The sequence below is a fragment of the Centroberyx affinis genome, unplaced genomic scaffold, assembly GCF_046629955.1.
Source record: "Centroberyx affinis isolate AG114_WGS23_722 - 3 ecotype Tasmania unplaced genomic scaffold, CSIRO-AGI_Caff_v1 ptg000490l_1, whole genome shotgun sequence".
NCBI classification, from domain to species: domain Eukaryota; kingdom Metazoa; phylum Chordata; class Actinopteri; order Beryciformes; family Berycidae; genus Centroberyx; species Centroberyx affinis.
This window is the reverse complement of record NW_027279144.1, coordinates 233,375-256,561: the sequence shown is the minus strand read 5'-3', so window position 1 is coordinate 256,561 and position 23,187 is coordinate 233,375. Positions and strand designations below refer to the sequence as shown.

Here is a 23,187-nt window from a genome sequence, read left to right as displayed (position 1 = left end):
CGCACTGTGTGTGGTCGGTCGTCTTCCTGTTGACGCGCTGCAGCACAACGCTTCCTATTGGTGCTAGGGGTGGCACATGACGCGCGTCATATGATGCGGCGCTGCCGATGTGTTTTGGCATTAACTGACCCCGACCTCTGACCTCCATGTGGAGGGGAACAAAACAAATGAGAATTTCTTTATGGGCATCAATAAACGATCACATTATTGTTATTATTACCATTATTATGGACATTAATGGCTATACTATTGGTTACTGTCTCCACACCATCACCTTAAACCCATTTTAAAATATGTGCTTAATTCTCTGCTCACGTGATCTGAAAATACCAACCACAGCCTAGCTGACCTGGCTAGAGTGGTTTCTGTATCAATGGCTATCAGTCGGTAAAGGAGGCTAATGTTCTATCCCCAACTCTGAGTCTGATAGCACATGGCTTTCTTCAAGTCTGAAATTCAGAAAGTTTTGAAAGCTTGAAATGACAAATACCTTGATCAGGCTTCAAGGACTATGATGCCTCATTCCACTTATAGGTGCATTGGTATCGTATATTGAGGCGCTGCGTCATAGTAGACATAGGAGTTATTGGATTTGTTATTGGTAGATATGAATGATTATTGGTACCTATGGTATTTTTCAGAAGCAAGGCTTTACTCTTAGGAACATGTCTGGTCATACTGTTATTGTTTTTTATATTTAGCCTTCTAACCTTTAGCTAACCATTTCAAATAAGCCAGTTGTAAACAAAGCCTTATTTACAATAACAGACTGGCAAAAGACAAAAAACTACATACCCGAGGTTAATTGATCCTTATCTTTCAGACCCGATACAGGTAGTACATCAGTGAGGTACAGTATGCCTGTTAATGTGAAAGACAATCTACAGTATAGGGAAATCCTTGGTTAATGGATAGACCCAAGATACATTGCATCACCAGGAAACACCCTTGGGGAAATAGGCTAAGAGCTAGAGATATCAGTAGAAAGAGCTGCCTGTAAGCCAGCACAGGAAGGCACATTCATGCATAATTTATCACTCTGTATCTATACCATCCTACACACACACACACACACACACACACACACACACACACACACCTTTCTCTGCTATGGTCATTCACTACTGAGCTCAGATAAACAGCCTTGCTCTCAGCAGTCCCATCAGATATTCAGAGATATACTGCTAGCCAGTGAAGGGTAGGACAAGGCCTGGGCCAGCAGTACACTGAATGTCAGAGGGAATGGGAGATAAAGGGATAAAGCCTGTTTGGTAACACATTCCAAGGCCTGGATTATAGATCCTCGGACAGGTGGATGGATAGATTGTTTTCTTTACATCCATTTTCTTGCAGCGACCCCAGATAGCTAGAAAAATGGAAATCCAATGGAAATTCATCATGTGATCTCTTCGATCATCCCACCAAAAAAAAAAAAACAGTTGCAATTAAAACACGTTTGTCCATATTTCATGATATAACTACTGATCCTGGAGGAGTGAACCTGGGTCTCATAACGAAATTTACCCAAACCTCCCGCAACTGCCAAAAATTATCCAGGAAAAACTGAGGGATGTTATACACACAGAGAATACATAATTATTTCTATGTCCTACAATCGGTTAACAATGTCTAGTATGCCCAAATGTTGAAGAAACAATGATAACCTGATAACCCTCATTCAGCACTTAAAGCCCCTCTCAACTGACTTCACAGTATGCAGATTTTCAAACAAGACTTGTAAGCACATAATCAGTTTACAAAGTGAAGTAGGAGTAACAAGTGACTCCTGCCAAATACAAAAGGTACAGCTATTACATCCCTGCCCTGATGATGAACACCATTTTGACTTGGATTGTGACTGCTAGAGATAATCGGACATTACTTTTTTGAAATGGATCATTTTCAGAGACACTTTAATCTTCCTGTTATCTACCACACTGTGAAATTTGAATTGAGTGGCGAGGATAGTGAGGGGGGCATTTAATCTGTCTGAGCCAATAACATGTACCAGCCGTGTGGTCTCTCACATAACTCTACTGCTTCAGGCAGCTTGGATTGTACAGTAGTTGTCAACTGTATGCCACTAAGTGTTTTCCCCAGTCCACAGAGAAGGGCCTAACTGGGTTAAGTTATGAAGGCAGCGTTCTGCATTCGATGCCAGTGAGAAAAGCAGAATCACATTTCCAAACCACAATATGGATGAGCATTGTGCACCAGACTGTTAAAAACAAACCTCCATTTCCTCAAATAACATGGAGTCTCCCTCTGTCTCCCTCCCTTTCACTCCCTCCCTCCCTCCCTCCTTTCCTCCCTCCTTTCCTCTCTGTCTGGTTTTGCAGGAGATCGTGGACAAAGATGGCAACAGCAAGCTCCTCTCCTTCACAATCCCCTCTCTGTCCAAACCATCGGTATATCATGAGGTGGGACTCCTATCTATTCTCTCTATCCTTGTTATTAGATTTACTGTGTTTCCCTACACCTCTCTCCTCTATTCTTGTTGTTTCTTTCTCTCTTTTTGCCTTTCTCCCTTCTTTGCACTATATGCTAGGGCCGGGCGATAAGACCTCAAATCCATATCACAATATATTGTCACATTTACCTCGATAACGATATATTAAACAAAAAAGTGTTGTTTCGTTTCGTTTTTTACCCTGGTTCATAAATATCGCATTTACCACTAGCATCATGGCTGTAGTAGAAGCTAAAAATAAATGTGCTTGACATCTCTTGAGAATTTTCAAAATGAATAAGCTTGTGTCAGCTGGCTCTTTTTTTTCTTTTGGCATACACTCATCATCTTGGATAAGGTGGTTTTATTTCAAGTGGTGAAACAAATTGCTTGTGACCCGTCGGTAGTGACTGCTGTCAACAGTGTTTACATTTTGCTTTTTTCTGCATCATGTTTGCTGGAGCCAAAATGTGTCCAAACGGCTGATACAGAATCCTCTTTGGGTGCTGGGTTTTCTTTCAGTTTTTACTGTCATCAGTCAAGGGTGGTAGGATAGTGAGGCTGTTTGCGTTTTGAATGAGGCTCATAGGCTGGATGAGGCAGATGTTCACTGAGTGGATGTGACTTTATATTGTAGTTTTTCTCAAGAGCCTCAGGGAAAGCTTTTACCAAACATAGCGACATGAACAAAATTAGGTCGGTGAGAGATTTCATAATTTTGCTAATTTTCGGTATACCACCCAGGCCTACTATATTACTGTCTTGGTCTCTTTTCTTTCTCTCTCTTCCTGCTTCTCTTGCCTCCTCTCTTTCTTTGCCTTCTTCCCTCTGACTGTGGCAGTGGTAAAGACTTATTTTCAAATATACCTGTACATGTTGAATTCATTGATTTGAAAGAGAGATGACTCTCTAACCCCTGGTGTTCATTCCTCTCTCTGATTCTGCTTTATCCTTCACTCTGTCTAAATCTTTGTTAGTTTCTCTCTCTCTGATCCGGCGTTTGTGCTTCTCCTGTGTGTGTTGACCGCAGACAACTAGGGCACAATTTGCTAAATAAGGGCATCTATTGACCGTTGTATTGAGCTGGAATTCATTAGTAAGGTGTTTAAAGGGACACACTGATCTAGGACCATTCACCTAGGGGAAAAAGAGAGATTGTGCTTTGCTGGCCAGTGTTTTTTTTTTTTTTTTTGCTAGCCAGAGCAAGGAGTATATCCGTATATACAGCATGAATGAGTTTGTGGGTACCAGTGTATGTGTTTGTGGGAGAGTATATATGTGTGTGTGTATGCATGCCCGTTTGCCTGGCCCTGCAGAATCAGATGAGTGCTGATGAGAGTACAGTGTGCAGGGTGTGCTGAGGGCGATTTATTGCTGTAATTACAAGCTTGAGAGGCTCTTCTCTCCATGCTGAGAGAATGAAAGAAGCATGGGGTTGGGCTTGTGTGTGTGTGTGGTTGCGTGTAGGTGTGTCTGCAGGTGTGTGCGTGAATCAGAGCAAGGTTCCTGGGCTATGGCGTGGCACTGTGCGTCACACGGCCTTATCGCCCGGCGTCCAGCATTAGCATACACTCCAGTCTCTCATTTTGAATTAATCCCCCCCCTTCCTCTCTGCTCAGAGTCATCCAAGATACTGACGGTGGAAAACCAATTCAATTTAGGAGAGACCTCTGCTCTGCACACCGTCAGAATGACTAAGTGTCCTTACATCACCACAGCATATCCTCACTCGCCCATAGATCTGGATTTTTCTCAATCATGGGCTTTTTTTCTGTAGCTATCTGTGCCTCTCTCTCTTTCTTGTTCTTGGTTTTTAACCTTCAAAAGAAAGGGAAAGATTCAAGATTCAGTTGCTTATTGCCATATAAAACCAGGGTTGTTACGAATTTTCTCAGGAGTGACACAAGACAGGATAACAATACCTCTTACCAAAGACAGCAGCAATAATAATAATAATAAACTTTATTTATATAGCACTTTTCTTAACAATGTTACAAAGTGCTTCACAAAAGGATAAAATACAGTAAAACAATAATACAATATAAGTGAGTAAAATGAAATAATAATACAAAAAAATAATTCACACAGAAATAAAAACTTTCTTAAAAAAGAATGTTTTAAGAAAGCCTGGATTGCAAAAGCCAGATAACCCTTAGTCATCAGCCGGGCTCGGGGAACAACCAGAAAGCCGCTATCAGCCGATCTAAGAGGGCGCCCAGGCACATAAGGGGTTAGTAGATCTTTGATATAATCAGGGGCCGATGCAGGGAGGCCAGAATTGGAGTTATACGATCTTGTTTTCTTGAACCAGTAATAATCCCAGCAGCAGTATTTTGAACCAATTGAAGGCGAAAGAGGGAAGCCTGAGTAATACCTGTGTAGAGGGCATTACAGAAATCTAAATGAGAAAAAGTAAAGGCATGGACAACCTTGTGTAAATCCTCAAGGGATAAGAAGGATCTAATTTTTGAAATATAAGTTGAAAGAAACATGATTGAACAACCTTCTTAACTTGGTCATCAAAACTAAGACCAGAATCAAATAAAACATCCAAATTTCTTGCAGTTGGCTTAATGTTATGTGATAGGGCTCCAAGATTGCAGGCTATCTGACTGAAAGACTTGGGTGTGGCAAACAAGATAATTTCCGTTTTGTCATCATTAAGTTGAGAAGTCCAGCAATTGAAAGGCAGGCGGTAAGTTGGGTTAGGCTGCTATGATTAGTGGGTTGTAACGGGACATATAACTGGTTGTCGTCAGCATAACAATGGTGCTGTACATTGTGCTTATTTATGACCTGACCCAAGGGCAGCATATAAATGGAGAACAATAACGGCCCCAAGATTGACCCTTGAGGAACTCCATGAGTGAACTGGGAAACAGAAGATGAGGAATTTCCAGTAACAACAGAAAAGGTTCTATTAGACAGATAGGAGCATAATAAGTTGAGAGCAGACCCTTTTAGACCAACCCAAGTTTCAAGACGCTGTAGAAGGATAGAGTGGTCTACTGTATCAAAGGCCACACTCAGGTCTAGCAGGACCAGAATGGAGCTTTCACCTTTATCTGCAGCAAGGAATAAGTCATTTGTCACCTTGACTAGGGCCGTCTCAGTACTGTGTAGAGCTCTAAAACCAGACTGATAGTTATCAAAAATGCTGTTAACATTCATATAATCAATCAGTTGAGAGGCAATAATTTCGATAAAAAATACATTTTAGAAATAGGTCGGTAATTGCTCAGAGTGAGCGAGTCAAGATTAGGTTTCTTTAACATGGGTTGCACAATTGAGTCCTAATATTCTCCACCTTTTTAACAAAATAAGTCAGAAATTCAGTTCAGAGTTCAGTATTAGAGGTGGAGGAACCACTGACAGCAGAATCAATAACCTTAAATAAAAGTTTGGAGTTACGGGAATTGCTGGAAATCAAACTGGAGAAATAGGCTGATCTTGCCTCTTTAACAGCAGTCTGATAGTTGACCATGTGACTTCTTAGGATGTCAAGGGAAACTTGTAACCTATTAGCCTTCCATATACATTCAGCTTTTCTGCATTGTCTCTTGAGGGCCCGAGTGTGCTCATTGAACCAAGGAGATGGATTATGCTAGAGATGCACCGATCGATCGGCCAGTGACCGGAATCAGCCGTTTTTCAGCTGATCGGCCATGACCGGTGACCAGATCAGTCTTATATATCCGATTCTGTGCCGGTCAAATTTAAGACAACTGTTAATATACAGAATAATAGTCCATACATCCATACTGATCTCCGTTCCAGCGCGTCCCGTCTCCTCTCTCCGCCGCTGTCCTCTCCACCGCGCCCACGGGCCGCATTGATCCTCCCGATCCAAGCCCGTTCGAAATACCCGTATGATCCTAACCAGTCTGGCTTCAAACGCGGACACTCTACCGAGACTGCAGTCTCTTGTCTGTAGTGGAAACACTGCGATCAGCTAGAGCTGCTGGTCAGTCGTCTGTTCTAATGTTGCTTGACCTATCGGCTGCCTTTGACACGGTTAACCACCAAATCCTCCTCTCCACACTGGCTTCTCAGGATCTGCTCTCCGCTGGTTTGAGTCCTACCTCTCGGGGAGATCCTTTAGAGTGTCTTGGAGAGGGGACGTGTCTAAATCCCACTGCTTGTCCACAGAGGTACCTCAAGAGTCAGTGCTTGGACCCCTTCTCTTTTCACCACCTCACTTGGTGCAGTCATCCGCTCACATGGCTTCTCATACCATTCATATGCTGACGATACCCAGCTCCTCCTATCGTTCCCGCCAGACAACCCCACAGTCTCTGCACAGATATCGGGATGCCTCGCCGATATCTCGGCATGGATGAAGGAACGCCATCTTCAGCTTAACCTGTCAAAGACTGAGCTCCTTGTCATCCCAGCCAGTCAGCCCAGACAGATCAGTATCCAGCTCGAATCAGCTCAGCTCATTCCCACAAAGTCTGCCAGAAACTTGGGTGTCATGATTGATGACCAACTAACCTTTAAGGAGCATGTGGCTCTCCACTGGCTCCCAGTTGCTGCCCGCATCAAGTTCAAGTCCTTGATGCTCGCCGACAAAGCAGCAACCAAAACAGCTCTGACCTACCTGAACTTCCTCAGATCTACGCTCCCTCCCGCCCACTACGCTCTGCCAAGGAACAGCGCCAGGTGCTGCCACCACAACAAGGCCCTAAGTCTCTAGCCAGACTTTTCTGTGGTTCCTCGGTGGTGGAACGAGTTACCAAACTCCATTCGATCCACAGAGTCCCTCTCAATCTTCAAGAAAAGGGTAAAGACCCAGCTCTTTAGTGAACACCTTCTCACCTGATGGACTGTGTAACCAAAAAAAAACTCTTTATCTGCCTCTATGCACTCTATGCATTGCCTTGTAGCACTGCCTCATAGTAGTCCTGTTGGACCAGAACTACTGAACTGACTAGAACCTTGCTTGTGTTGTATTAAAATCTCATGTGTGCGTCGCTTTGGATAAAAGCTTCTGCCAAATGGGAAATTGTAATTGTAATTGACAGCATTAAGCCCTCTTCCAGAGAGACACAGACCAAAATATGAACTGGCTAGGTAAGAGGGACCTGTGAAGAACGTTAAAGCTATAAGAAGACAGAGGGAAAATTGCGGTCGATAATATTTTTGCAGCTGTGCGTACAATCAAAGAGGGTGACTCTCCCAAATTTGACTAGACAAATGAATAGGGCCAACAGAAGGAAGCATGTTGTTGCCAGTAACAGCCATCCAGTCGATGGAGAGTTTGGCAAAGGTCCTTGATGCCCTTTTACAACAGTAATAATATGATCCCATTGTAATGAAATGTGACTACTAATCATAGCAATTCTCCAAGTGAGCGAAGCCCCCAATTTGTCACTCAACAATTACAGAAAAGGCACTGTGCCACTTGTGGGGCAGAGCAACTTCTTCTTCTTTATGCCTGTTGTAAGCATCATAAAGTTATAAATTATTGCCATTTTACAGTCTTTTGGCAGCGGAAACAGCCAGATATGTAAAAGTCAGTGTTTTTATTCCACGTCCAGCCTCTGTACTGCAGGCCTATGATCAGTAATCTCCCTTCGTCCTGCTCTGTAGAACAGACTCACTGGTCCTAGTACGGAGTGACAACAGGGACCAGAGTCTTAATGACCCTTTCATCTAGATTCTGTTGTACGGGGGAAGAATAGATGAGGATGAACAAATATTCAAGTTAATAAATATTAAAATATTTTGTGTCAGTTTCTGTGTGTGTGTGTGTGTGTGTGTGTGTGTGTGTGTGTGTGTGTGTGTGTGTGTGTGTGTGTGTGTGTGTGTGTGTGTGTGTGTGTGTGTGTGTGTGTGTGTGTGTGTGTGTGTGTGTGTGTGTGTGTGTGTGTGTGTGTGTGTGTGTGTGTACCTTTGTCGTATGTTGGTGGTTCTTTGTACGTGTGCATCTGTGTGCACACCAATGACTGTGTGTGTCTGTTTTTCTGACTGTGTGTGTGTAGCCTTCCAGCCTGGGGTCCATGGCGTTGACAGAGGGGGCTCTCTGTCAACATGACCTGATCAGAGTGGTGTACAGCGGCCTCCACCCTCAGAGAGAGACCTTCACTGCACAGAACAGGTACCACACTGTCTCACCCAGTGCCTTAGAAACGGAGCTGTGTTGAGTATTTTGACACATTTGCTCCAATTGTACACTTTGAGACTTTGACACACACACAGAATAGACCTCACAAAAGACATTCAATTGCAGCCGTTTAGGGACATTCTGCTCCATCTGACTTACTGAATGAATGATTGGCTACAGGCTGAACTGTTGCTTTCAGAATACCGAGAAATGGCAGCGCTGCAGGCCGTCCTGGTTCAGTAAATACATGTGGCATCACCAGACTGAATCTCGCTTTTGCCCCGTGGATGTCATCCTTTTGTCTCTCTCTACTGTTTTTTCTCTTAAGACAAATCAGTTTTATTATTTCCCTTGCATCTCTTCCTTCCTTGTTAGATGGAAAGGACCTTTTAAGATGATCAGAGCACAACCCTCACTCTCATTCAGCCTCCTGTGCCCAGAGTCGGCAGGCCTGAAAGCTTTTTTGGCTCTCACATTATCTCTGCTGCTGTGGATGAATGATAATCTTAGCATAATAATGAAGCTTGCTGGAATCTTGCCCCTGAGCCAGAAAATGGTTTTTCGCAGCGCTGAAATGAGCGGGGTTGTGCTCTGTAGGTGCGCTTGCAAACGCACCCGTACGCACGCATGTACACACACGCATCAGCAGTGTGAGAAGAAACGATCAGCGCGGGAACTAGCTCTGCGGCGCGGATAACGCTCTCCATCCTGGGCCTTTTCCAGAGCGGTGTGGCCCTCGGCTATGATGGACACAGGGGGTCATAAATATACTCAATGGATTTCAGCGGGGCCAGGCCTCATAGCTTATCTGGAAATCCATTTGTGTGGCTGGGCCCGAGATAGTGTTTATGAGAAGAAAGCCCAACGCCCCTGAGAGGTGCTCGCCCACTCTGACTGGTGATATACAGCCGGGCCATTTACCTCCTCTGCGCACAGAGTCAATTATGGCCTTTACTCTCCAGGTCCTGCTCCTGGCTGTTCTCCATCAACACAGACACACACAAACTAACACACTAAGACACTCCAAAACACACATGCACAAAGTATACCTTCAAATTGCAGCATTTTTGAGACATTCGCTCCAATTGTCTGATTTTCAGGCGTCAATCTATAGTCTCACATACACACACAGTCGACCTCACAACAGGCTTTAAATAGCAGCAGTTTAGAAACACTTGTGCTCATCCTGCATTTTTGGCTTAATTGTATAGCGGTGACATGGTGAGCCGTGAGAATTTAAAGGTGATTATTGCGGCATGTCAGGCAGAGCATATATACAGCAGAGCGTATAGCTCACAATGAACAAAGCTGCCTAGGCAAGCAGTTTGCTTAGCAAGCTATTTAACAGTTCATAGAGTTAATAAATTGCTTGAGCAATTCTAGACAAGTGTCTACAGTGTTTGTGCTCAAGCTGTCAAATAATCTGATGATTTGATATGTTGACAAAAATGGACAAGCTGAGGTCTAATTGAAATTGAACAAGATTAAATTTTATGTCTGTTCTGTAGAGTTTATACATCATACAAATATACATTCTTGGTGTTTTGATACTACATTACTTATACTCTAATTAGAGTCTGTATCTCTTTGTCTGTGTCTCTGACTGTGTGTACTGTTGTTCATCGTTGTGTTTCCAGGTTCGAAGTGCTGTGTTTCCTCATGCTCTGCTACAACTCCGCTGTGGTCTACATGCCTCTTTCCTCCTATCAGTCAGTCTGCAGAATGAGCTCACGGTGAGGAGAACACATGTGTAGAGTGCACATGTCTTCATTTATTTGTCATCTTCATTTTTTTTTTTTTACTGTTTTCACCCCTTTATGCTATCTGTAGCCAATTAGTGTCCACCCTCTCCTCTTCCACCTTCATTACTTGCTATCCCCAGTCTCAGTTTAAATCATCACCTCTACCCTGTAGCCATTTACTGACCTCAATACTAAATGTCCTCTTGGCAGGAGGATTTGATAAGTACAATCCATTATAGCTCTGTTGTTAGTGAAAAATGCCCTATGGTTGGCTAAATGAAATTCTCACTGTTGGATACCTGTCCAAGTCTGTCTGTCGTGGAAATACCCAGATGCCCCGGAGGTAGCAGAAAGGATCAATGTGGAATTCATAATATGAGGCTCGGTGTTGGAGCTGCAGCGCGGTGATTGTACCACCCCCAGTGTGCAGACAACTCAGGATATGAAGACTTCCCTACTGTGACCAAGCAGACAGACAGCGCCTGAAGCGAGTTATGTCTAGACAGACGGCACACTGTGGCTGTGAAGACCGCAGAGCGCGAGAACGATGCTCACTCTTTCAATCTAGCCTCGCGGTCTCTGTAGACTCCCAACACCCCGCCGTCTGACCTTTTTATGAGTATATACTATTTACATTTGTGCCCCCCCTTGCTCATTGTTTGCTGTGTTTCCTCTTTGTTTATGTTATTCAGGAAGTGACTAATGTTCCCTTTTGTTGTTCTCCTCTTCAGGCTCATCTACCTGTGTTTAGTAGGAACTTGTGATTAAAACAGTAAAACCTCTCCGAACCCTTGTCTTTGTTTCCTCCTAAACTGCCTTTTGTGCATTTTGTTCATACTGGCCTGATCCAGTATGAACTTATTGACTTTAGGTACGTGACTGTGTGTGTGTCTGTGCGTCCGTTCCCTCCCCAGGTTGTGTGTATGCGGCTTCCCGCGGCAGCAGCAGAAGCTCTGGAGGGAGCCGTGTAACCGCGTGCTGCTGGACCCAGAGTTCATGGTCCAGATGCTGACTGCCGTCTATCACGCCATGTACGTATGTTCAGCTGGCTTCCATCCCTGTCATTTTTGCATCCTCCCTTGTGTTAAGCCGAAATGCTTACTAGGATCAATGCAAAATGGCCATAGATGGGGATTGTGACATTGAGTGAGAGATAATAGGAAGATAATAGGATAATGGGTAATAGGGAGGAAGCTGATCTCATGTTCCTCACCTGACCGGATAAGATCATGCACATTTGAGTCATTGAGTCATTTTATGAGCTAGATAACACAATGTTGCTCACTTTTGTCACTGCAGGACATCACTAATGAGAGCAACCTCTATTCTAGTTTGGCTTGATTTACCGCAGAGAACCGCTTAGCCTGTCAAACTACCGAGGACAGAAACTCTCCACTGTACAGACTGATTAGATCGGCAGTGCATTGTGGGAGCAGGTGATTTCATCCCCTATGAGGACGGTCGTTGCAAAGCAGATTAGAGTTGACAATAGCTCCTCCTCAGTGATGGATCTCCTGATTGGGTAGTCACTGGAATCACCACCGTTAGGGCTGGTGGACCAAGGAGAGCAGGAGAGAGTGAGTATGCACTGTGTCGCATTGCCCCCATGAGGGTACACAGCAGCAATCAGTAGATTGGAGCAGTCAGTGCTGCTGGAGGAGAGAAGGGAGAGGGTGGGGGTGTGTGAGAGAGAATAATAGCCTTTTTAGTAATCCCTACCACAGGGCACCTCAGCGCCATTCAGTACCAGCCCGAGCGCTCACATTCACCCGCGTCCCAGCCAGGCACACGTGAAGGGCAGATAAACATGAAGCCACAGCTCCACACATGCAGAGGGACCTTGGCACTCGCTGAGGACATTCTGGGATTTAGGTTAATATGTCCCCTAATGCTACAGCGTTGTAATGCCACATGAAGAGAGGGAGGGAGGGAGGGAGGGAGGGAGAGAGAGAAGAGCGGGGGCTATGAGAACAAATAGATTTGACACCCGTTCTTTTTTTATTTATTTATTTATTTTTATTTTTTTCTCTAATCGGGGTTGAGATGTAGTCTCGCCTGATTTCCAGCCTTCAGATCATCAGAGGGTTCTATTTTTACCTTCCCTATTCAACTCGTTCTATTCATCTTGAGGCCAAAGGGGAACCCACGCATTTGTCCCTGGCTGTATGGTTGTTGCATGTGTGGCGGGGTATCAAAGAGAGTTCAGCGGTGCAATCTTTTTTTGTAGCTGTGTTCCTTTCATCTGCCTTTACTGTAGGGGGGCTGTGACATCATCACCTGCTGCACCAGCTGAGGAATAAGCATTAATCGCTTCCACACCCTCATGTTGAAAACATCTATCCACCCTCATTTAGCAGTAATTATTCCTCTCTCGCAACTAAACTGATAATCCTCATTATTTTGCTAGATATTGTGATCATGATTATCACTCAGAATATTTGAGGAGCAAAATTATTTTACTGCACTATTTTGCGTATATCATCATCTATTTTTAACTAAAGTTGGTGCTTTAAATGAAATGAAATGTTTAATCGTTGCTGATTTATTCCAATATTCTACAGTTAATAACTGTGGGAACTAAAATTGCAATATGTGATTATACATGATTAATTGTGCAGCCCACATGTTTTTTTAAATTATAAATACATTTTTAATTGGTAATTTTCCTGTCATTTTTGTGTGATTTTTTTTTTTACCACTGTTTCGGCTCCAAATGAATTAATATTATTCCTTAAGAATATTCCCGTTGCATCAATCAAGCCAACAGGTAGCTGTTATATACACAAAAAAGTGAGAGGAGTGATGACTGCTCAGACTGAGACTCAACATCTGCTTCTCTCTGTCTCTGTAGCCCCGGGAGTTATTTAATAACTTTTAATAGTAGTCCAGGGGATGTGACTCAGACATCAAGGCACCTTGTCAGACTCTGTTGTTTACTCAGGCTCACAATGTGACGTCATTTTATGCCTGTGTGTGTGTGTGTGCGTGCGCATGTTTTGTGTTGTGTTGTAGATACAATGGAGAGTGGGAGATGGGGCGGGAAGCACTGGAGGACGTCCTGTACAGAGCCCAGCTGGAACTTTACTCCCAGCCTCTCCTGGTAAGACCAACAGCATTATGTGTTTAGTTATACCTTTTCTCACCTGGAGCCCAGTCAAATGAAAACATAATCCTACTAGTACAATCATTCTTTTCGTGTATGTGTGTGTGTGGGGGGGGCGGGGGGGCGGGGGGGGGCTGGAAACAAATCTGCAAACCATTTTATGTCCCAATCGATAGTGTTAAGAACCTCTACAATAGATCAGAAATGCATAAATAAGACACACCGACCCTATTCAAATTTTGGTTGTTGTAAACTTATCATGTTTGTATTCAGCAGGCTATTTTGGTGATTACATTCCTCTTAGTCTAACATTAACCTGATTGCAATCAATATACAGTAATTCAATTGTATGGTGATGTATCTTTGCGTATGCGCGTCTGTATTCAATTATGAACACGTATAAGTGATGGAGTTGTCTTTCCATGTGCCTTTGTTTATGCGGGTCTGTATGTAAATATAATTAAACATAAGTCATTGAAATTGTATAGTGATGTGTCAGTGTATGCAGATATTATTAAACATAAGTCATTGCATTGTATGGTAATGTGTGTCTGTGTCTATATGTATCAGCTGGGGAACGCCATGAAGAACTCGCTGCCAGACAGTGCTCCTGATGAGCCGCGGGGGCGCAAGGTGCTCCAGGTGGAGGTGACACCCACCGTCAGCCGCATCTCCATCTCGGCCATCACCACCGCCTCCATACGACGTCACCGCTGGAAGAGAGAGGGTAAGACACCGGCCCCGAGTGTCACAGAGGAGCGTACGGGAGAGTCTTCCATCATGGCTGCAACACAGAATGGACAGTGAAGCGGCCTCAGTGTATGAGAGAGAGACTGACGACTCAGTTGATAAGAGGACAAGAGATTCAATACAGTACATTTCTTTTGCCCAAGTCTTCCTCATTATTAAGTTGATACCCAAGAGTAGGTTGGACTAGAAACTTAACCAATGCAAGGGAGTCTTACGTGTTAAGTTATAATTTAAAATGTACATTTTGATTAACCAATGAGCTTTTACAGATTTTTTTTAATCCGTGAAAGGCCACGTGAATTATTTGGTGAAAGAAAATTCCCATCTGGTGTCTATCCTTGGCTGTGAGAAGGTTTTCTGTAATCCACTCACATCATGAGCACTGTCCAAATGGTGTTTCATGTCAAAGATATAATTGTAATTGTAGTCTCTCTGTTGAAATATTTGTGCCACACACTGCTTTTTATTGCTCTTTCTTTGCTTGTCTTGTCTCTTGAGTGTGTGCTGTGCTGTTTATCACTAGTTACAGTCGCTGCATAGGGAATTCTGCAGTTGCCAGTTTGAGAGAAACTCGGGACAAATGATGCCTCTAGATGCTATTGACTGCTCCATTTTACCCAGTAGATGGATGATGAAAGGGACAGTTCACCCAAATGTTTTATTTGTTTGTTAGTAGTTCCTTTTTCTTGTATTTTGTTATCTAGGTATCAGTTGATAGACAACTGGCCATTGTTAAATCTTTTGCAGTTTGGCTTACATGAGATTCAAACAAAAAGCAGTTTTGAGATTTGAGTGCACTATCCCTTTAAGAGTTTCATATGCATTGTGGCTCTAGTGGCAGCTTCATCCTCCAAAAACACTGGGCTGCTGTGTCCATGATGAGGCCCGAATCGGTTGAGCACATTTCCCCATCTGTGTCGTTGACTCCCAGATTGTTTTGACTACTCAAGCGATGCAGAGTTGAGCCTCACCGTCAATCCTCCTAGCCACGCCCACCATCAGCACACTCCCTGGGAGCCAGCGGCCAAAGAGGAGAGAGGAGGGCGGGCTCACAGCCACCACAGCAGCAGCAGCAGCATCGTTCCCCCCATCACACTTGAGGGTAGGGGACAGGGGAGGACGTCCCGTCTGCTCAGAGCAGGGAGGGTCTCAGGAGGAGGTGCCCCTTCGCCCTGTATCCTCCCACCCCTCCTCCTCCTCCTCCTCCTCCCCCCCCTCCCCAACTTGGCGGGCTAACTGAACGTTTATGCCGTTCCCATTCCGGCTACCTCTTCACTTCCCCAGAGTATACTAACTCCTCCAGTCTATAAGACCCTTACTCAACAACCCCCTACTACCAGATCACCGCTATTGTCCTCTCCTCAAAGAGTGGAAGAGTCGCCTATTCTGGGTTTGAAGGAAGTGTGGCTAGTGGCCGTTTTGCATGGGCCAGTCATCATGTCATATCCTCTCTTTCTCCTTGCCATGCTTAGTGTAACATACTTTAGAATTGCTCCCCTTGTCACTCACTGAGCATGTTCAGTGCCCAGCTTGCAGCTTGACCTTTGACCTCTGGGTTTTTCCTGTCAGCTGATGCTTTGAGGTTGACGGCTGACTGATAGCGGTGGTGGTCACTTCTTCATGTCTGATAATTGGTTTCATGGATTTATTTTTTCTGTAGTCTTAACAGGAAAAATATGCCAATTTTACAAAAGCGGCTCAGAGGACCAGACTGCTTGTTGTTTCTCTACTGCCCCTGGTGGTGTTTGACAGCGCCACAACAACTTTTGGGTCACTCAGGACAGCAGCACCCATCTGCTGGCGCCATTCAACAGGGAAAGGCCGTCCATTTTGTTTTTCAGTCCAGCAGCTTGCTTGTATGCTAATTTTGTTTTTCTGCTACGTTAAATTTCTTTCCTCAGTGAGTGAGAAAGAGCCCCTTCCTCATGCCTCAAAGCATGTGCATGCAAAGGCAAACGTGCAAATTTTCAACAGAAACATAAAACCCTGCAATGCTCAAATTTAAAATGACGAGGCCAAGTGAACAGACTACTTTCCTGTTGCTCAACTTTTTAGATTTGAATATAGTCAAACAACTGAACATATCCAATACAGCAAAAGCTATTTTACTGCGAGTAGCAATAATATGGTTATTGGTCATTATTTTAACACCTTGTAACATCAGAGTCAGATGCTTTGACATGACTGAAGATCAGCTCATTCCCCGGCTTGTTGTCAGTGTTTGTCTGCCTGCCGTCCCACCCTCTCCCCATGCTCTTCCATTGAATATCTGTTGAAAAACCATTACATTTCTCTGGTTTGTTTCATTAGAATGGAACTCTGCCAGCCAGTTAAAAGAGAACTGTGGTGATAAATGTATATGACTGTGTGTACAACTACAGGTCTTTCCATTTTAGGAATACATACCTAACTGACCATAAGTCCTGTAGTCTGGGGCTGCGTCGTAGCGTTATGGGAACTTAATTGCAACCCTGTTAAACTTGTTTGTAAAGTTTGGAATACAGAACTTTCAGTTCTTTATTTGGGATTGGCTTGGCTTGTGACGGCTAGCAGACAGGCCCATCTGGCCTCGTGGTCTGTCAGTTCTAATTGGAGTGCTATTGATCTCATGAGGCGTATGGACTCGCCTCAATGCTCTCCCCAGATTGGCAGGCTCCTCTCGGCCAGCCAACCAAGCGGCCGCTGGGCCAGCGCTGCAGGAGAAAGGAGGAATGAGGCAGGAGAGCATGTGTCTTCTCGTCTTGTCTTGTGCATGTCAGTCCAGGCCTTTTCTTCTTCGTCTTCGTTTCTCTGGTGCTCTAACTGCCTGTGGTGCCCCGATGTCCGATTTTGCTTGTCCCAACGCTGCATGATGGAGAGAGACGATTGAGCCTCTGCCTCTTGTCTTTAACAGGCTTTTTTTCCTTGCATATTTCAATGACATTCTTTTTTCTAACTCAGTTTTTATAATTGTTTCCCCTTTTAGCTTTCAAACAATGGATCCATAGATGGATTATAAACAGTTTTATGTTTAGATCTATTTATGTCAGTCTTGTGCCTGTTTGAATTTTACCAAATAGTCACCAGATATTGTTAATCATTGATATATTGAATATGACATCTATTGCCAAATACAGTCTTCTCTCTGTTATCAACCAGGCTAAACATTGGCTTTTGGTCATTATTGATATGTCCCACACAAATGAAGCAAGAAATCTTTAGTCAATCCGAATTACATCAGATGATTAAAAGCTCAAGGTCATTGTGTACTATATTGGATTGTAGTCCTGTTGGTACATAATGAATGAAAAGAGCTATTGAAAGAATGTGATCTGTTATGAGTGTGATCATTAGCACTGACCAGCTAGGAGGCATCTAATTTAGTCTCCCAATTTATTCTGCATTATTTATGAACACTCGGTGGAAATTATTACTCAGTTTAATCAGGGTTTGTCGCAGGCCGGCTGACATTACAATTAACAAGAATAAGCAGTTAACGCTTTGCCCTTTCCCAGGATTACTGCGGAAGTTTGTGTTGAGAGTCTGAGTGTCTAGAGTGTTGGCAGTAAACTATCTGCAATAATTGGCGTTTGATATTTTGGAGGGTTGTCTGCAACCACCCACCTATAGCTAATCTTATTTAGTTTTAGTGAACAGAATTAATGATATATTGAAGTTTAAGTGAACCAGAATTGATACGCTACACAGCACTTGCGCAAATAAGGTTTAAGATGACTCTCTCGTTCAGATTATGCCTTTATATTTGACAAGACCATCTCAGCCACTGTCTGACCTTGGTCTCAAACTCAAATTTGATTTCTCTTGATGTCTGCTCCTCTCACATGTCTCTTTGTCTATCATGCTGTTCTTTTTTTTTCTTGTGTGTGTGTGTGTGTGTGTGTGCGTGCGTGTGTGCATGTGTTCAGACGCTGACGGCATGAGTGGCGGGGAGGATTCGTTCAACGTGAACGACCCAGACGAGGGCTTCTCCTCCGGGGCGTCCAACAGCAGCCAGCCCAGCGGCACCAAGGCAGGCGGCAGCGTGGGGCAGAGGGGCGGCAGCCTTAAGAGCAGCAGCAGCAGCATCAAGAAAGCCGTGACGGCCCGGCTGTCGCGGGAGAAGGAGAAGGAGAAGGAGAAGGAGAAGGAGAAGGAGAAGGAGAGGGAGAGGGAGAGGGAGAGGGAGAAGGAGAAGGAGCGAGAGAGGGAGGCGGAGAAACAGCGGGATCTGACGGTGGATCCCCAGGCCGCCCTGAGGAGGCACCACCAGAGGCAGCAGTCCCCCCCAGCCAGCATCGCCTTGGACGCCATCGAGCTGAGTCCCATAAAAAAGCACCTGAGCTTCCCCGCTGGGCCCACGCTGGTTCGGACTGGCAGCACCTCCTCCAGCAAGTCCTTTGACTGCATGAACCTCAACCTGAACGGAGGCGGGGACAACAAAGGGGAAGTGGAGGGCGGCTCCGACAGGGGAGGGGGGCTTCCAGTCAGCGGCTCCCACCGCCATTCCACTATCAGCCTGCAGGAGGAGCACCTAGTCAGGCCAGAGGAGGCCCAGGACCTCCTGTCTCCTGGAGCCCCCCTCACCAGGCAGTCACGTTCCCCCAGCTTCAACATGCAGATCATATCACAGGTGTAATATGGGATGAGGTAGATGCAGACACACACACACACACACACACACACACCCACACCACTCTTAATACCTACTCATAACACACACGTCCTCATGCTGGGTTTTTCTGTGGTGGTTCTGTGGCTGGTCGTAACTCCTGTCTACCTATCTGTGTTGAGTATTTTTCTGTGTGCGTGTGTGCGTGTGTGCGTGTGTGTGTGTGTGTGTGTGTGTGTGTGTGTGTGTGTGTGTGTTCACATAGGAGAGGACTTTGTCATCATCCTCAGATCTCAGAGGGTTGGCTCTCCACCCATTCAGCCTCCATTAAAGTCAATGTCTTCATCTGCAGTCCCTGGTGGGTGGGTGGGTGGTGTTACTGAGAATACAACAAGTGGAAAATGTCAGTCAATAGAACAGGACTTCCCACTACTGTAACCATGCTGCTAGTCTACAAGACTACAGCCTGTTACTGCGTCCTCCCTTCTGACTAAACGGAGCATTCAACCTCTGTGACAGTACACAGAAACTCTGGAGCAAAAGGAGGCATTGGGAAAACTTGTAAGGATACTATACTAGCGATAGGGGATCTATGACATTTCAGAAATTATAAGTTCCTGACTGAATCAGTCTGTTTTCGTATTGAATCAGCAATAAGACTTACCGTTGCTCATGTGGAGAAGAGTGGGGATTATTGTTCTTTCTCTCATTCCTTCCCTTTCATTCCCGGGCTCACGTGCAATCTTTCCTGCTGACTATCTTCCTTTTAATTATGGTTCTTAATTTGGCATAAATGGTTTTATGAATAAAATTTCTTTTAAATGTCTGTTTAAATCACAATCCAAAGAAAGTAGCGCATTTTTTGTTTTTTTTGTTTTTCTTGACTTTGTGACAGTGATTTTGTAGAGAACAAGTGATTCCCTAGGTTTTAGCCCATGAGCTTCATTTGATTCTGTAATAATGATTCATTCTCATTTTGATCTGTAATTTTCACACTTTTGACACTGTTGTAAAATCAAACTGGAATGTGGAAAGGGTTTGTCTTGTGAGCTCTAAGCTGAGCTTTCAAATGGACAAATCATTTGGAGAAATCGCTACCGTGCAGCTAAACGAGGACCGGATGACATCTCATCTATTCCCAGGTCCTCTAGTGACTTGATGTTAAGCCTAAAGCAGGAGAGCTGTATAAAATCATTCAAGACAATGTTGGACTTCTGGAGCGGATTTCTAAAAGTGCAAGATGATGACTGTATTTTAAGTTGGATGGTGATTATGGTTCGATCCATTTAATTGGTCCTTCCATCTGAAAGCACTTGTTAGTGTGTCTGTCAGTCGGTGTAGAAGCTGTGGTTTAACGTGGATGTGTGTGATTTTCCTCATCGTTTTTGAGCAAGTGAATTACTGCCCTCTGGAGGCTCATAGTAGTCACTGCGCCTCAGCAGTCCGTCACCGTGATGATCATGCGTGCTGTGATTGGATGCTCATGAAACATTTTGTTCTACCTCATTGTGTATTCACCTGCCACTCAGACACCTGTCTCCCAATCCCATTCAGTCAGAGGCGGGACAAATGTCCCCATTGGTTCTGAAGGTGGAGAACTTGACAGGTTTGGGAATAGAGTGGGGACCAAAATGGTTTCACACACTACAGTTGTAATGACACTGTAAAATCTGTGCGTGTTAATGTGAGGAGTTGTGACTGAATATCTTGGCCTCGCATTTCAATTCAATCACGCCATGCACAAAATTTAGCTGCAAAATAAGAACACGGCTGTTTCTGTCTTCAGGTTTTCATTTTTTTCTCACATGTGAACATCAAACAACTACAGTGGAATGACCTGATTATTTTGAATTCCCTAAAATGTCCTACTTATCTTTTTATGTAGTGATTTTTGAAGTGCAATTTTTTATCCTCATGTGCATGGAGTTGAGTTGGATCTCTTCTGCTGTTAAATGCCTGTATCTGTGCACAGCGCTAGCTAGCCTTCTGTAGTGCGCCCTCCCCAGGCTGAGTGAACTGAACATGTTGTGCTTGTCTGCATGTTTAGCGCCCTGCGAAGCACTGCTGTTTCAGACAACCCCCCCCTTCCCCAACATGAAACAGCCAGCAAGCCAAACCTAGTCTTGCCCTCGTCTTTGCCAGATGTGCCAATACACATCCTCTCCTTATGAAAATCTTTCTTTTGCTTTTGTGTCTTAAGTTCAGAAAAAAGAAAAATGTTTGCCTATTTTTTCTGTTTACTAGTCTTATTTCAAAGCTAAGGGGAAAAAAAAGGGATGCTTGGATTCATGGCTAAATGTGCCCTTAGATGCAGCTTCACTTCTGTTTTTTTTTGTCAAGTATAATTCCTTTCACAAGGCAAGTTCATAGGGTTGTATGACGTAGTACTTTCACAATCATTACCAAGCTGTTCCTGTTCACATGTAAAAACATTCGGAGTATATTCTGCTTCTGTGTTGACGTCAGGTGATGTATTACATTTCCATGTCCAGCTCATGTGCTTGTATAAACGGAGGATGAATGGTTACGTTTAATGTATATAAAAGTCAGTTCAATCTGCAGTGAAACTCCCACGCACTCATGCTCCATATTGGAATCCATTACAACTGCTGCTCCTAGTCCTGAGTGAGTCCTGTGTGTGCTTTAGCCTTAAACATTTCGGGCCAAAAATCCTTGTTGGTTCTTTGGCCTCGCCGTTCATACGCCCCTCCTCTGTGTGACTGACTGTGTAAGCAGAGAGGGGGAGGGAGGGGGGGGGGGTGCAGCCACGCTATAGTTCACACTCTCACCCGGTCCGTCTCGTAACTGTCATCCCTGTGCTGTTTGGCTCACAATGAACTGTGTTTCCATCTGCTGTATTTTGCTGTGAGTTGAGTGGCGCCTTTTGCTGTTCAAACTGGTGACGTGTCCGTGTCATTACTATGAGTGCCCCTGACCAAGGCTACCAGCGCCACGTTGGTACTGTATGTTGACTTGGTGTAATGGATAGACAAATATCCCTCAGTGTCTTGTGTTACATTGCATGTGATCAGGGCAGGAAATGAACACTAGCCAGCAGCCAAATGCTGGTAAATGTTGACTGTGGCTGGTAAAGTTTGTCTACCAGCCATTTTGGCAGGTTAACAAGCCATGCTCTTGTATTCTATTCTATTCTTAAAAAAAAATCTGTAAAATGATTAAATAGGCTGGTGAATTTTGGAATCAATCAGCCATGTGGCCGGTGGACAAAAAAAACAGTTAATTTCCTGCCCTGCATGTGAAGTGTGGGCTTTGTTTTCATACAGTATAATGCACTTTAATCCTATCTTCATCCACCTCTCTTCTCAAGTTATTAATTGAAAAAAAAATATATAGATGTGCAAATGTGTATACACTCAATGCAGGGTTTTAGTCTCTTTAAAGTAGTACTTCTAAGCGATGTCACATCCAACACAATGCTTTTTTTTTCTTTTAAAACAAAGGCTAAGGGTACAGCTATTTATTTTTATCTTTACTTTGAAAACCAAAAAAAAAAAAAAAAAAGTCAAGAGGTCAGGAAGGTCTCAGGAGTTTAATGTTTGTCAAAAAGCCACATATTAAATATGGCAGCACCAAAATTTCTGTTTTTGAGGTCAGAATTGATTCTATGCAACACTTATTTGTTTTTCCATTTTGTTTTGTTTTTTTGAGTATGGGCTTTTCATTGAACCTCCTTGGGCGGGAGGGGGCAGATGCATTGAAGCTGTTTTTTTTAAGGTGCAAGTCCTCAACAGCGTCCCATCTAGCGATTCTGTTTGTCCACCCTGTTGTGGTGCTACAGAGAGAAGGACCTCCTCTCATGTGGGTAGACCGCCACATGCGGGTCAAACACGAGGACCATCCCTGTTCCGTATTCGTCATCAGACTGCCCCTCACAGTGAGAAAGCCAGACCTGGACTCATGGTGCATGTCGAGCCCTTCTGTCAATCTGCTGCTCTGTGGCTCAAAGAGGTCGGTGTGTATGAAAAATAAACAGATTATCAATGATGAATCTAATCTAGAGGCTTCAAGGGAAGCTGCGAAAGATGTAACACTGTACTGTTGATGTTGTATAAATGGAGAGAAAGACTTATTTTAAATCTTGTAAATAACAAATGTACAAAAGAGTGAAAGCAAGACAAATATAAGAAAAAACAACAACTTGATGACCAGTCTGAGATGTAGAGAGAAATTAATCTGTATATTGTTGAATAAATATTGTGCCGTAAGGGACATGAGTGTCTGGCTGTCTTCTGTGTTATTTGTACAAATATGATGCTGTTAGTCATTCATCACTGCAGGACCACTTTCAGTAACAAATATATCCAGAAAAATAGCTCATTAGAAGAAGTCACTTTACCATCATCTCAGTATTCAGTGTCTAAAGTGCATTTCAATTTCACTACAATGCACTGGAAAATCTTTTGCTAAATTATAAACAGAAGCTAATTA

The 23,187-nt window shown here is 43.9% G+C and overlaps 1 protein-coding gene across 1 annotated transcript in view; it reads left to right on the top strand.

Moving 5' to 3' along the window:
* LOC139642537 (hyccin 2-like) overlaps positions 1-22,972 on the top strand; it is a 50,221-nt gene extending 27,249 nt beyond the window's left edge. Inside the window, exons 6-13 of the mRNA XM_071517410.1 lie at positions 2,340-2,420; positions 8,434-8,549; positions 10,193-10,288; positions 11,212-11,328; positions 13,310-13,397; positions 13,971-14,127; positions 15,082-15,252; positions 18,056-22,972. Coding sequence (XP_071373511.1) covers positions 2,340-2,420; positions 8,434-8,549; positions 10,193-10,288; positions 11,212-11,328; positions 13,310-13,397; positions 13,971-14,127; positions 15,082-15,252; positions 18,056-18,765 — 1,536 coding nt within the window. The 3' untranslated portion in view covers positions 18,766-22,972. The remainder of the gene's footprint in view (positions 1-2,339; positions 2,421-8,433; positions 8,550-10,192; positions 10,289-11,211; positions 11,329-13,309; positions 13,398-13,970; positions 14,128-15,081; positions 15,253-18,055) is intronic.
* The last annotated feature ends 215 nt before the right edge of the window (positions 22,973-23,187 follow it).